Source organism: Phalacrocorax carbo, chromosome 7, assembly GCF_963921805.1.
Source record: "Phalacrocorax carbo chromosome 7, bPhaCar2.1, whole genome shotgun sequence".
Taxonomy (NCBI): Eukaryota; Metazoa; Chordata; class Aves; order Suliformes; family Phalacrocoracidae; genus Phalacrocorax; species Phalacrocorax carbo.
In genome coordinates, this window is record NC_087519.1 from 15,966,705 (window position 1) to 15,979,114 (window position 12,410).

Below are 12,410 nucleotides of genomic sequence, written 5' to 3' on the forward strand. Positions count from 1 at the left end.
TACGAGCCACAATTGGGTCTGGTTTTGGTCTATTCCCAGGGTCTTGTGTAGGGGTGGGCTTGGGAACAAGGGAGGAGAAACAGAGAAAAAAGTAGGTTTTCTCTAGTGGACTTGAGCAAATAAAATGCTGTGGAGTAGTTAACTGTACAGGAAGAAGTTATTCCATGAAGTCAATAAATGCATGGGAAAATTGTGTGCCATGTAGTTTTTCAAAACTTACCCTGAAGTGGAAATAGGATGTTGTACTTATTTAATAACAAAACCAAAAAAACTCCTCTAGGGGCAGGAGTTTTGCTTATGTGTGGACAAATCCTGGTGTGACTTCAGAAAATAAACACTAAGGGACAACAGTTTTATGTTTTTGAAGTGGAAGCAAAAGGGAGAGGGTGAATCCTGCAGAAGCTCTTTTAACCAGTGCAATGAAAAGGGATAGGAACAGTCAACCAGGGAGGCTCTTTTGGGCTTGTTCGTGAGTGTGTTCTGTGATTGACTTAAATCAAAATGTCAGAACTTCAGTGGTCACTCACTGAAAGACACTGAGTTTTAGGACGTTAATTACCAGTTATTTTTTGAAGTGGAGCACAGATTCATTGTGTCAGGCCTTACCTTGTGATATAGTAGGATAAACATGCCTAGTAAGAAGTGTTTTTTCTCAGTGTTTTTTTTCCTTTTCCTCTTCTGGGTTGTCTTGAATAATAAATAAATACTAGTATTTATGACTTTGTAAATAGCCCCAGATCTTTTATTGTTTTCGCTGTGTTGGCATACCTGTGCATGGAAAATCCTTCTGATACAGATAAAGCCTAAATAACTTAGTCACTTTGGGCATCTTACCTAGATGAGGTGGCAATAAAAACTGTTGCAACTGTTGATTGTTTTAATTGACTGACTTAATTTATTGGAATGATGACAGAACATCACTCTAATCCAATGATATACCTGAAAAATGAATGTTAGAGCATTCAGTGTTGAAAGTGCCTTTGTTACTCAAATTGCAGCGCTAATTTCTAGTAGTCTTTCAGCTGTATTTGATAGTATTATTAGTAGACAATACTTGTTGGTTTTATTTGAAGGTGTATCTGACTTTGTCGTTCTGATCCACAAGCATGCAGTGAGACTGAAAGCCAGGGAGGGGCGCGTTACAAGATGAATGGTGACAACATTACAAAATGCTGTAAAGGAACAGTTAGCCCCCAGTAGACCTTACTGGGGCTATAACAATACAGAAAGACAAGTTTTGTCTTCCTCTGGGGAGGTTAAAACTTGCTTTTATAGTAGCTGTGTAAGAGGTTGGAACAAACAAGATGGTTTTGAGTTACAGCTATGGCCTCTAATCATATTCAAAACCAGTTTTCCTTTTGTAAACAAAAATGCCCTGAGCTATCTGCATTCCCTTCAGAATAGGGTGCTCAGGGCAGAAAATAAATTTGTCCAGTAACTCGTATTTTGCAGACTTGCCGGTTATTTGCTAAATACTCAAACTGTGCACTCTGATGCATGCTAATTCATTGGTATGTTTGCTGGGGAGCAAAGGTGGCAGAAATGGGGATGTGTACTCAGCATGGAGTGTCTCTTTCCAACCTTTCTATGTCAAACTTGCCTCGGAGGTAACAATAGCTAGCAATCCTCCAAAGGTCTTTGGAAGCCCACCTATGGTGTAAAGAATGATATTATCGGCCTGTTCCAGCAGAGTCAGGTCAGAGTATATATCATTGACTAGTTCTTCCCAAGAGGCAGAACAGCTTTTGGCATAACTAATTAGCTCCTGTTTCTGCTTGGACCCTGTATCAATCTAGCTATGATCAAGTGAGTCCCCTTTCAGAGGGTAGTCCTCAAAACTGCCGTGAACTGAAATTTCCTTCCTTTCTTAGAAAGAAAGAATGAAATTTGGCAGTATACGTTATCAGGTCTTCTTTAAAGCATAGATTTGAAAAGGGGCTCTGATGGAAATTTTTATATATTCCCCCCTACCACCACCATCTTCTGTTGCTTTTGCCATGAGGGGTGAGTTCATATGGTGGCTGATTGCGTTTTCTCTGTTACTCAGTTACACAGGTGGGATGTACCTTTTAATAAACCCCTATCCTTTGTTGGTGTTGCAGACAGACTTTTTAAGGCTCTTGACTGCATTCTTGTTTAAGCAGTAAATGTATGTTGTAAATTTGTACTACCATATTTGTTAAATATATTTTTTTTTAAGCCTTGGTTGTATGACTAGAACTTCCAGAAGCTTTTCAGAAGCTCTTGGAAGCTTTTAAAGTTTTTATCTATGATTGATTACAGCTCTTCCCAGTAGAACTTTATGCTGTTGATGATTTAAGTTATCAATACCGATGTAAAAGCAAGGAATGGTATCAGGAATACAATTTTATTTGAAGCACAGCTTAAATGTGAAGAATGCTCTGAAATAACTCTGTGACTTAAATTACTGTCCTTAGAGCTCTTCTGATCTTGCTTAATTTGTTTTTGTGAAGTGCAAAGAAGTTTGTTAAATCAAAACTGTGTGTGTGTGTGGTTATTTTATATTCATTTAGTGTGGGTGAATTTTATATGTGGGAATCAGCCCAGGGTTTCTAATCCCAAACAAAACTCTGCCGCTTGATCTGATAATCCATAACTCATTACTGAGGCTCTGAATAACTGATGTCAAGGATGACAGCCAAGTGAAGACCTCTTTACATAGGTCTATTGTAGATGAAGGCTGAGAGAGGTTACACTTTGCCCAAGTGTAAATTCTGTAGTGCATGATGAAGAATGAAGTGCCTGACACAACTAATTTTAGTTTGAAATTGAATTCAAGTACATAAAAAAAATTTCTATTTAAAGTGCTTGCATATGCGTTAGTACATTTACCCCCTTGTATTGTAAATGTTCTGTTTTCTGTGGCTTTAGTGTTCTGAAGAACTACTTGGAGCATTTTCCAGGTAGATCAAGTAGTTGATTTGTGTAGTGGTGTAGAAATATAACTGTGATGCTGTGGTAATTGGGTGCAAGTGTGTTCTGGGAAACTGAGAGGGTATATGAAAAGAACATGTAAAGGATTATTTGAAGGAATTCTGATGGTAGAAGGAAGAGCATTCCTTTCTGTGTAAACTACACACCCAGTTCTCAAAGTCCGCTACTTTGGGGGTTAATATACAATATTAACTTGCAGAGGAGCATTATTAATCCTGTGCATTAGGTAGATTGTGTTGAGTGATGTGTAACCGTGTATGAAAAAAGTTTTACTCCTGTTACATTTTCGGTAGTTTTATTGTTCACTTTGTAAATAAGGCTCTCTCGAAGACTTCAGTTTCTGGGGCTCATCTAGGCATCGCTTTCTGAATGTCTGAGATATGGGTTTTCTTCTATCACCCATAGCGTCCTTCCTAGTTTCTTTCTTTTCAAAATAAAATATAGTTGATGTATTATATTAGGGGAAAAGGTTTTTAAAAAAACAATAACAAGTATAAGCAGAGCACCAGATACCTACTTAGAAGCTTTATTTTTTTCGTCCTCTACTTTTGAATTTTTGTTTCTTTATTCAGCAGATTTAATTTCTTTTTTGTTTCATTTCAGCGTGAAAATAAACCACATGTGGTGACCTTAGCTAGGAGCCACTCCATTTCCTCGGCAGCTGCTGCTACATGCTGCTTGTCTGATAGACGGGGCTAGGTCATGGCTACCAGAGGACACCCTTGTGGTCATAACCAAGTTGTAAATGTCACTAAGATTGTTTCTAAATGCCTATCACACGTGTATCGCCAATTCTGAAGCAGATAAAGTCAGCCAAAGATTCATCTGGGAGTTGGGACTCCCAGAAGATTACTTTTAAAGCCAAATAGCAGCAAGAGTTGTGACATGCATCCGTAAGCAGTGGTAGCAATTTGACAGTTATTTAGCCCTCAGTTACTAGCCCTTTGGTAGAACTGACAGCATGCCTACAAAGATAGTGAGGCCTGTTTCAGCCCCATTAATGTTGTCTCGAATGTGAGCCTGCAGTCTGAAAAAACGATAAATGTTCAGTGATTGATTTTACAGTTGCAGGGCACTTGGGGTGGTTTCTGGTAGCTGTGAACAATTTCCCCATCTCCGTTAATTAGGCTTGAGGTTTAGGTTTCTCTTTACCAGACTTAGAGAATTGAGTAAGTGGGAATTGTAAGATAACGTTTACGAAACGTTTTTCAAAGCTTTGGCTACAAAGGAGATGCAATTTTGAGTGCTGGGTCTGTCATGTTTTAGTATAAAATAAGTGATTCAGTGCACATCTGATGAGTCTAACAAATACCATATTTGTTCCTTTATATGGGAAAGCTGAAATCATTTTAAAATGTACAAAAGAGAATTTTAACTGGGTTAATTAAATAATACGTTCATCCTAGAGCTTCTGTGTTTTCTGTCTCTATGCATTTCAATAAGCCAGTGTTTCCCAACTACATAAGGGTCAATCCAAGCCTGCTAAGTTGGCGATACTAATGCTAGAAAAGTGCAAAACAGTATTTCAGTTTGAGTCCTTGTTTGCAAATCAGGTGACAGTTGTTTGTTTAATCACTATTTTGAAGTAAACCTGTTGTTCGTGAGCTGTGTGCTTTAGTAATGTGATAGTGTCAAAATGCCTATTAACCTGTAACGTTAATAGCAGGCTGCAAGGGGAAATGGAATTTCTTCTTCTCATTTGCACTAACATTTTTTGTAATGTCAGTGACTCTTCCTGACCTTTTTACGGTGGTGTTTTATTAACGCAAACAGAAACCTTGGGGGAAAAAAATCAGTTGCAACTTCTTCAGACTAATTTTATGCTCTCAGTGGTTAGTGACTTAACACTAAGAGGATTCAAATATCAAAATATCCCAGTATTATTCAATTTTTAGAAATATTGTCCACGAGGACACAGCTTATTAAGAAATTATGTGGTTTCTCTTTGATGGGGAGAAAGTAAAATGTGGGCAGGGTGCGAGTAATTTCTGTGAGATAGACCCGAAAGCCAACTTTTGTGATTAATGATTGTGACTCTGCACATTTAATTAGGAAAGTGTCATTACACTCAATTAGCAGGGCTGCCAAATAATCTGTTTAATACTGTGGTCTTTTTTTCTGTAGGGTTTTGCAGACAGTCCTCATTACAGTGATCACTTGAATGACAGTCGATTAGGGCCCCATGAAGGATTGTCCCCGACACCTTTCATGAACTCAAATCTGATGGGTAAGTAGGTAATTCTTTACGAGTGTCCCTTCAAAGCCTCTTTGGTCAGAAAGAGATATTTTTCATTCCCTTGTCTAGGCCTGACACATCAAGCATCTGGAAGTTGCTCTGTTTCTCATAGCAACACTGACTTTCCTATTGAAATGTTTTTATGTTGGTCAAATTCCTCATAAAGGCCAATGTCCAGGATTTTTAAGAAGGAACCACCTAGATTTTCTCAAGCTTATTTAGAAAGCTGATATATTTTGACTGGATTTTTAGATTTCTCTTGTAAATTCTAAATTATTTTAAAGCTGAGTTTTCCATAACTACTTCTGAGAAGACATCTATAGCAATTTTTAATTTGTGCATGTAAAAAATTTTTTTCTAACACTATTGGTTCCTGAACTACATACCAACTTACTTTAGACTTTTCTTCAGTTAATAATTTGAGGGTTTGCCTCGTATTTTTAATTTTCTGATTTCTTTTGTATTTGTTGTATTAGAAACATTGTTACTTCTAAGAAATAGATGCAAACTCCTATTTTGCTAGGCAAATGTTACTACTGCTTCCAGGCCTGTGGGTGTCCAAGATTTTCTGCTTTTGAAACTGGAAAAACAAGCAAGCAAAATGTGTATTATATTGTGGACTTAGGTATCAAAAGCTTTTTATTCGTTGCCTGCATTTTGTGTTACCTGAAATATGTTAATGTATTGATGGCATTGTTTGAAACTCTTTTCCCTATTCTAGTTTTGAAATCAATATTTTGATGTTCCAAATGTTTATTGTTTGGCAATGCGTGGTCTTGGGACAATTTTTTTCTTGTATCTTAATTTTAGGGATGACTCTGTTTCGAATTTGTACATTTGACATTGTTTCACTTAAATATTCTGCATCTGGTGGACATGACCTATTTTGTGATCTGAGTATTGTCCTTTTAAGACATAGCCATGGTAATCTAAGTGGATTACCTAAATCCAAATCCTGGTGGTCTGCAATTTCTTTTGGATATCTTACTACTTTGCTCAGTCTTTGTTTACTACTTTAATCTTCTCATAAATAGAGGCAGCCAAAGACAAAGCTATTGCTGAAACCAGAATTCCGTTTAAACCTTCATATATTAACCTGAAAATATGTAATTTTAAAATAACTGTAGTCTTTGTATAGAGACAGTACATGCCAATTGGCCAATGATATTTATATCTGAAGACAGTAAAGCTAAACTGTGGTTTCCCTTAGTTATTTTGATAAAGTAGGGTAAAACTTCCCCCCAATACTGTTTCAAATATGTTGTCTTTTTTAAGTACAGGAGACAAAAAAGACATGTTGCTTCAATTGCTTCTCCAGTGTTTTGGTTGGCAGCATGTATTGGATGGCTCTAGGCTTTGTAGCTGATTCTGATTTTGATTTTACAAAAAAATATAGCAAAGAGTGATTATTTTTAAAATTTGTATTACCAAAGGCAAACTATTTGCTCATTATTTTATTTTCAGCCATCCAATTTATAAGCAATATATGCCTTTAAATATATGAAGAAAATAATTGGTGCAACTGTATCTTCTTAGTTTTTCAGTTTTATTGAAGAGATGGCTAGGTGATTCCATTAGACATAACAGAATGACATTATTAATACAGATTTGAGAAGACTCCTCCATTGAGGTAGCTTTGTAGAGAGAAATAATGACTTGCAAGATGTGTATGTGGCAGTCACTTACCCAAAGCAGCTGTGAACTGTAATAGTTTTGTAATGCTTTCAATATATATCTCTAAGAAATGTACACCTCAAAACTCTAAAAGTATGCTTTTAAAAGTATTCCACTTGTTATAACAAAAATTTATGTTCATTTTACTTATGGTATAGGATGCAGCTTTGTATATCATACTTTCACATCATTAAATTTTGCAGCATATCTGAAGTTGATGCTGAAAGTTTGGAGACAGAAATGATAAAAGCTACGTAACAACTTTTAGTAGTTTTCTGTGTAGTACCTCTAACTGTGTTTATGATTTTTTTTTTGGCCTATTAAAAAGAAAAACGAGATTTCTGCTTAAATTTTTTAGACAGAAAAATATTACACACTCTGTTAATGTCAAATTGTGGACATGTTCCCATAAACAGAATGAAACCATCCATTTTATTGGTTACTGTAGATGATGTAATGCACTGATTCTTCTGTGATCTTCAGAAGTTAAGGAGTTGGAGGCTAAGAACATGTATTTGATGAGCTTATAGGAAGTATCTCACCAGGCAAATAGGAGTGATAGTGTCTGGGGTTCCACGCTGAAGATCGAAGACACACGTCCCTTCCCAACATTTTATCATGACTGAAGTACATCACCAAAATAGTTCAAAAATTTAAAAAAAAAAAGCCAGCAACATATTTCACCATTGCTGTCAACACTTAAGAGCACCATTAAAAGAAAGAATTGTGTGTCAAGGGGATGTTGTTATTTTGTGTATTATGTTCAGCTGTAAGCATATTTGCCTGAAGAGATAGCGGATTATAAAGTGCCACTGTCTTAAATGATGGAGCTCTCAAACATTTTAATGAGCTTGTACATAGCAAAAGAGAGAAATTTTGTCTAAGAAGAGTTGATAATGATTCAATAATGAACAATTTGCCACAGAAAGATGCATTTCCATATTAATTTAGAGGTTTTTTTTGAAGTGTTTTGCAGAGGAAATGAAGCTATTATGTTGGTTTGGTTAGTGTTCTTCACTAATGAAGTCCAGAATTATCCTGTTGATTTGTTAGTATAAAAAAAGAAGGGCCGTTGCTTGTATTTTAAGTAAAAGCACTGCATCTCGTTCATACCAGCATAGTCTGTTAGTATCCATAGAGATATGTAGAAAATGAGGCTAAGATATATTGGTGGTATTGTAGCTCCATTTAGACTTGATGATCTCTGCTTATTCAACTCTTTCTGTTTTAATTACATTCTAGAAAACTATTTGCAAGGATAGTTTTGTACTCTTTGTAATTATGCTGCCTTTTAGTAGTCTGCATTTGCAAGTAGAGGTAAGTTTTGGCTAGGACACTTCAAGCATGTGGTATTGTATCTTCTGTTGTACTATTCCCCGGACTTCATTCTGCTGAGCTTTTCTACTTCTGCTTACCAGGAAGAAAGAGAGCAGATCATTCTTGAATACAGGTTAAAGGGGTTTTTATTGGTCCTTCTTGAAAATTTGAAGTGGGTGACGTAATTTCTTTTTTGTGTATGTCTTTCCACAAGAGGTAGAAAGGATAAAGGCAAAACTTTTGTACTCCACGTTCATAGCCTGTGTACTATGCAGTTCCACAAGCCTGTACATGAGAAAGTCATTAAAAATTTTAGTCAGTAGTGAGTGAAAAGGTGATGGTTAAATATAAGCTTGCCATGTTGAAGTCCATCCCTTGAAGTAGAGAGATTGTTCTTCCAAGTTTTCTTTCAAGCATACATCTTTGTTTTCTCATAATTTCTTTAACTTAAACCAACTAGGTTTAGGCTTTAAGTGGGTTAAATTTTAGAGGTCGGGGTGTTCCAGGGCTAGTCACAGGGTTTGAAGACCTGTCAAAAAAGATAACTGGAAACTGTCATAATCAGAAGTTCTGAATGTGTGGGAATGGAGGATTTTAGGTTATTTGCATCTTCATGACCTCACCTACTCACTGACTCTAGTAGACCAGCTGCAGAGTTGTACTTACTAGTTTACTTCATATCATCTATTGATGTTGTAGCACTCACCTCTGTTAGTATCTTAGCAAGGTGGTGACTGTGCTCCTTTTCCTAAGAAACTAACTTCTGCTTCATGCCAGGTATGGCTGTGGTATTTTCTTATGGCCAGCATTAAGAGTATGGAGGACCTGGCAATGCAGGGAAGTCAAGACCATCTCAGGAAGTATTTATGAGGCGGGGAGTAGAAGCTTGTTACAGTAATTAGAGCTATAAATCAAAATATAGTTAATCAAAGTAGTTTCTTATACTGTAACTACTTATAATGTGAATATAAAGGGTAAGGCTGATTCTTGTCCTGCCTGAAATAACTAGGTGAAAGGACCAAACATAATACTTTCTAATGGAAGCTGAATAATACATTTGGGTTTTTTACAGTGTGATTCCCTTTAATGTTGGTTGTACTCAATGCACTTGAATCACTCAGGTGGTTTGTCATCAGGCTTCACAAAACTGGGCTTGCAAGTAAATTGTGTATGCGTATATGTATATACACACACTCTCTATCTGTTTTACCCTGTATTAGTATTTAACTGTCTTGTACCAATGTAGCAGGTGGTTAATAGGTATATGCTGGGTAGAAACTGCTGTGTGGAGTTAAGGGCAGCAGGAGCAGAAAGGTGTTTGATGGGTTGAGGCCAAATTCCATGAATTTTCAAAGGTAGTCTTTCAAGTTACTGTGAAACTAAAGACTCATTTTGTGGATTAGTCATACAAATGAGCAATCAATATCTGGATTGGGATGCCTTCTGACTCTAGAGTTACTGTTCACTTAATTGACTTGATTGCCTAATTGTGTAGGTTTGTAAGAATGGCTGTGCTTCTGCCAGTGTGTCTTTCAATCTAGTGAAATTACTATGCCTAATTTTTATTATAAAATCTATTGTTTGACTTTTAAGTTAAGCACTCCAGTTGGCTTGGATAGTGTGGTAAGTATTTTTAAAGATGAACGTTAGGGGTGTTTTTTGAAGCAATGTGGTAAATAGCTAAAGCCTCTGTAAGCTTTCCACTATTTATATTGCTCTTGAACAGGTGATGTAAGCCTTTTAAACCTTAATTTGGGAAAGGTTATTCTTAGTAAAAGGAGAAGGTTTTGAACTTCAAAATACAATTAAAAGAATCATAGAATCATTAAGGTTGGAAAAGACCTCTAGGATCATCAAGTCCAATCATTAACCCAACACCACCATGCCTCCTAAACCATGTCCCCATGTGCCACATCTACTTGTTTTTTGAACGCCTCCAGGGATGGTGACTCCACCACCCCTCTGGGCAGCCTATTCCAATGCCTGACCACTCTTTCAGTGAAGAAATTTTTCCTAATATCCAATCTAAACCTCCCCTGATGCAGCTTGAGGCCATTTCCTCTTGTTCTATTACTAGTAACTTGGGGAGAAGAGACCAACACCTACCTCGCTACAACCTCCTTTCAGGTAGTTGTAAAGAGTGATAAGGTCTCCCCTCAGCCTCCTCTTCTCCAGACTGAACAACCCCAGCTCCCTCAGCCATTCCTCATAAGACCTGCTCTCCAGAGGCATGCATCTGAATTCTTTCTCAGTTAAAAATCTACCTAATCTTCAGGAGAACTGCTAGTTTTCTTCCTCAGTAACACTTCAGTAAAATAATTTTGGAATCAAGAGGTAGCTTAATATCAAATGACTTTATCATAGTGAAGATAATAGTAGGAAGCAAGCATGGGTAAATAGCTATTAAAATGGCAAATATTAAGAAAGATGCCATTATATTTTTTGCTAGGAATCTTGTTTTAATTACCTTTTGGGAAGGGAGAGGGCAGATATGAGTAGTGAGTTGGCAGATCTTGTATTTGTCCAAAATAATAGTCACATTTCCTTGAATGGCTTTCTGTCATCATTACTAATTTTACACATGGAATAAAATAGGCATCACAAGGGAAATGATCTCCAGAGACACGAGTAATGGTAAGATTGATCCGAAATAATTTATACTCGGTTACACTGGTAGTAACTTGGAGAATGGTAGGGACAGATTATTTTGAATCCTTCAGATAATTCATTAGAAAGAAAAAGGAAAATGTTAAAAGAAGAAAATGATGAAATAGGGTCACAGTAAAGATTATGACAAATGCTTCGGTTCACCTCATTTTACAGGAGGAGGGCAGTAAGTTGAAAGAAAGTTGTAAAAGGCTAGCTAATAACCTTCACATAGTGCGTAATTATCCATCAAATATTACTGTAGGCTAAGAGCTCAGAAAATTTTTTCATAGTAAAAGACACAAGTATAAGATCATTCATGGTTACAGTACTTAAGGGGGGACAAGTCTCCTGCTCTAAGACAGGGGTCTACCACAAGCCATAGATAATAAACTTCCTATGCTGGAAAAGTTCATTGAAATTTACTTTGCAGTAACTGGCATAATACAATTTCACAGTGTTTTGTTTACATCTTATAAAATCATTTACTGTTTTGATTATTGAAGCTAAAAAGATCAAGATGCCCGCTGTATGTAATGCATCATGGCTGCTTTTCCCAAAGGAAGTGTTGGCATTAAAGCCCCAGTAAAGCCACATGTTTGTTGCTTCAGATAGGCCTATGTTGTGTAAAAAATTAGTTTTTTCCTAATCATTGCATATGACAAATCTGATAAATGGCAGGCTTGTATTTAAATTTCCTTTTCAAAATGTTTATTTTCCTTTTGGGGCTTGTCACTGTGCTTAATTACTAGATTGGCACTGTTTTTATATAATGGTATAGATTGGCTAAAAGCCTAATGTGAATTTTGTAGTATTTTGTTGTTTACAATGAAAATTTCAAACCCAGAGTAATGTTTTCAGTTACATTTCAGTGATGTCTTCCTCTCTTCTGGATAATGACACATTATTATTTGCTTCATATAGGAATATATAAAAACTCCATAAATTGAGGTCCCTTTTTAAAAAAAAAAAAAAAAGAAGAATATGCTAGCAATATGTGTGTTCTTTTTGTTCTGGGGTACATCTGCATCTGGCTGTGTTCCAGTTGTGGCATGGCATGTTGGGCAGAGGCATGCTCTTGTCAGTTGTACCTGTGAAACCTTGGACCCAACATGGTGGTTGTGATGTTTTGTATCTGTTGGTACACTTACAGATTTATCCCCGCCCCCCCCCCCCCCCCCCCTTACATTAAATAAATTCCACTCACACCAAAGAATTGCTCTCATCTGCTCTTCATTTTCCTTTTGTGAAAGCTAATGGGTTTCTGGGAAATGAAATTACACAGTCATTTAGTAACAGTGCTAAGTGCAGGGCATTTTTACCCTTGGGTTTTTGCTCACAAAAGTGTATGTTAAGCTTAGTTTTCCCTTCTGTTTACAGTAATGTTTTGATCAACTAGCTTTCCTAACATTTCTTTAAATACAGTAATACCTCAAGGCTTTCTGCAATATAGTGGGGAGATTATGTCCTTTGTAACGTTATGCTGTAGCACATGTGTCCGATTGTGCTGTCTTCCCCTTGAGACTTTCATCATCTTCCTAGTTAGCAGCTGTGGCAGAGAGGCCCTAACAACCCACCTCAG

At 36.7% G+C, this 12,410-nt stretch overlaps 1 protein-coding gene across 8 annotated transcripts in view; it reads left to right on the forward strand.

Annotated features, from left to right (window-relative positions):
* The window catches only part of TCF12 (transcription factor 12), a 218,303-nt gene that overhangs the window by 102,088 nt on the left and 103,805 nt on the right, over positions 1 to 12,410 (forward strand). For all 8 annotated transcript variants that reach the window (XM_064456502.1, XM_064456499.1, XM_064456495.1 and 5 more), the window contains one exon: positions 5,080 to 5,182. In XM_064456502.1, coding sequence (XP_064312572.1) covers positions 5,080 to 5,182 — 103 coding nt within the window. The remainder of the gene's footprint in view (positions 1 to 5,079; positions 5,183 to 12,410) is intronic.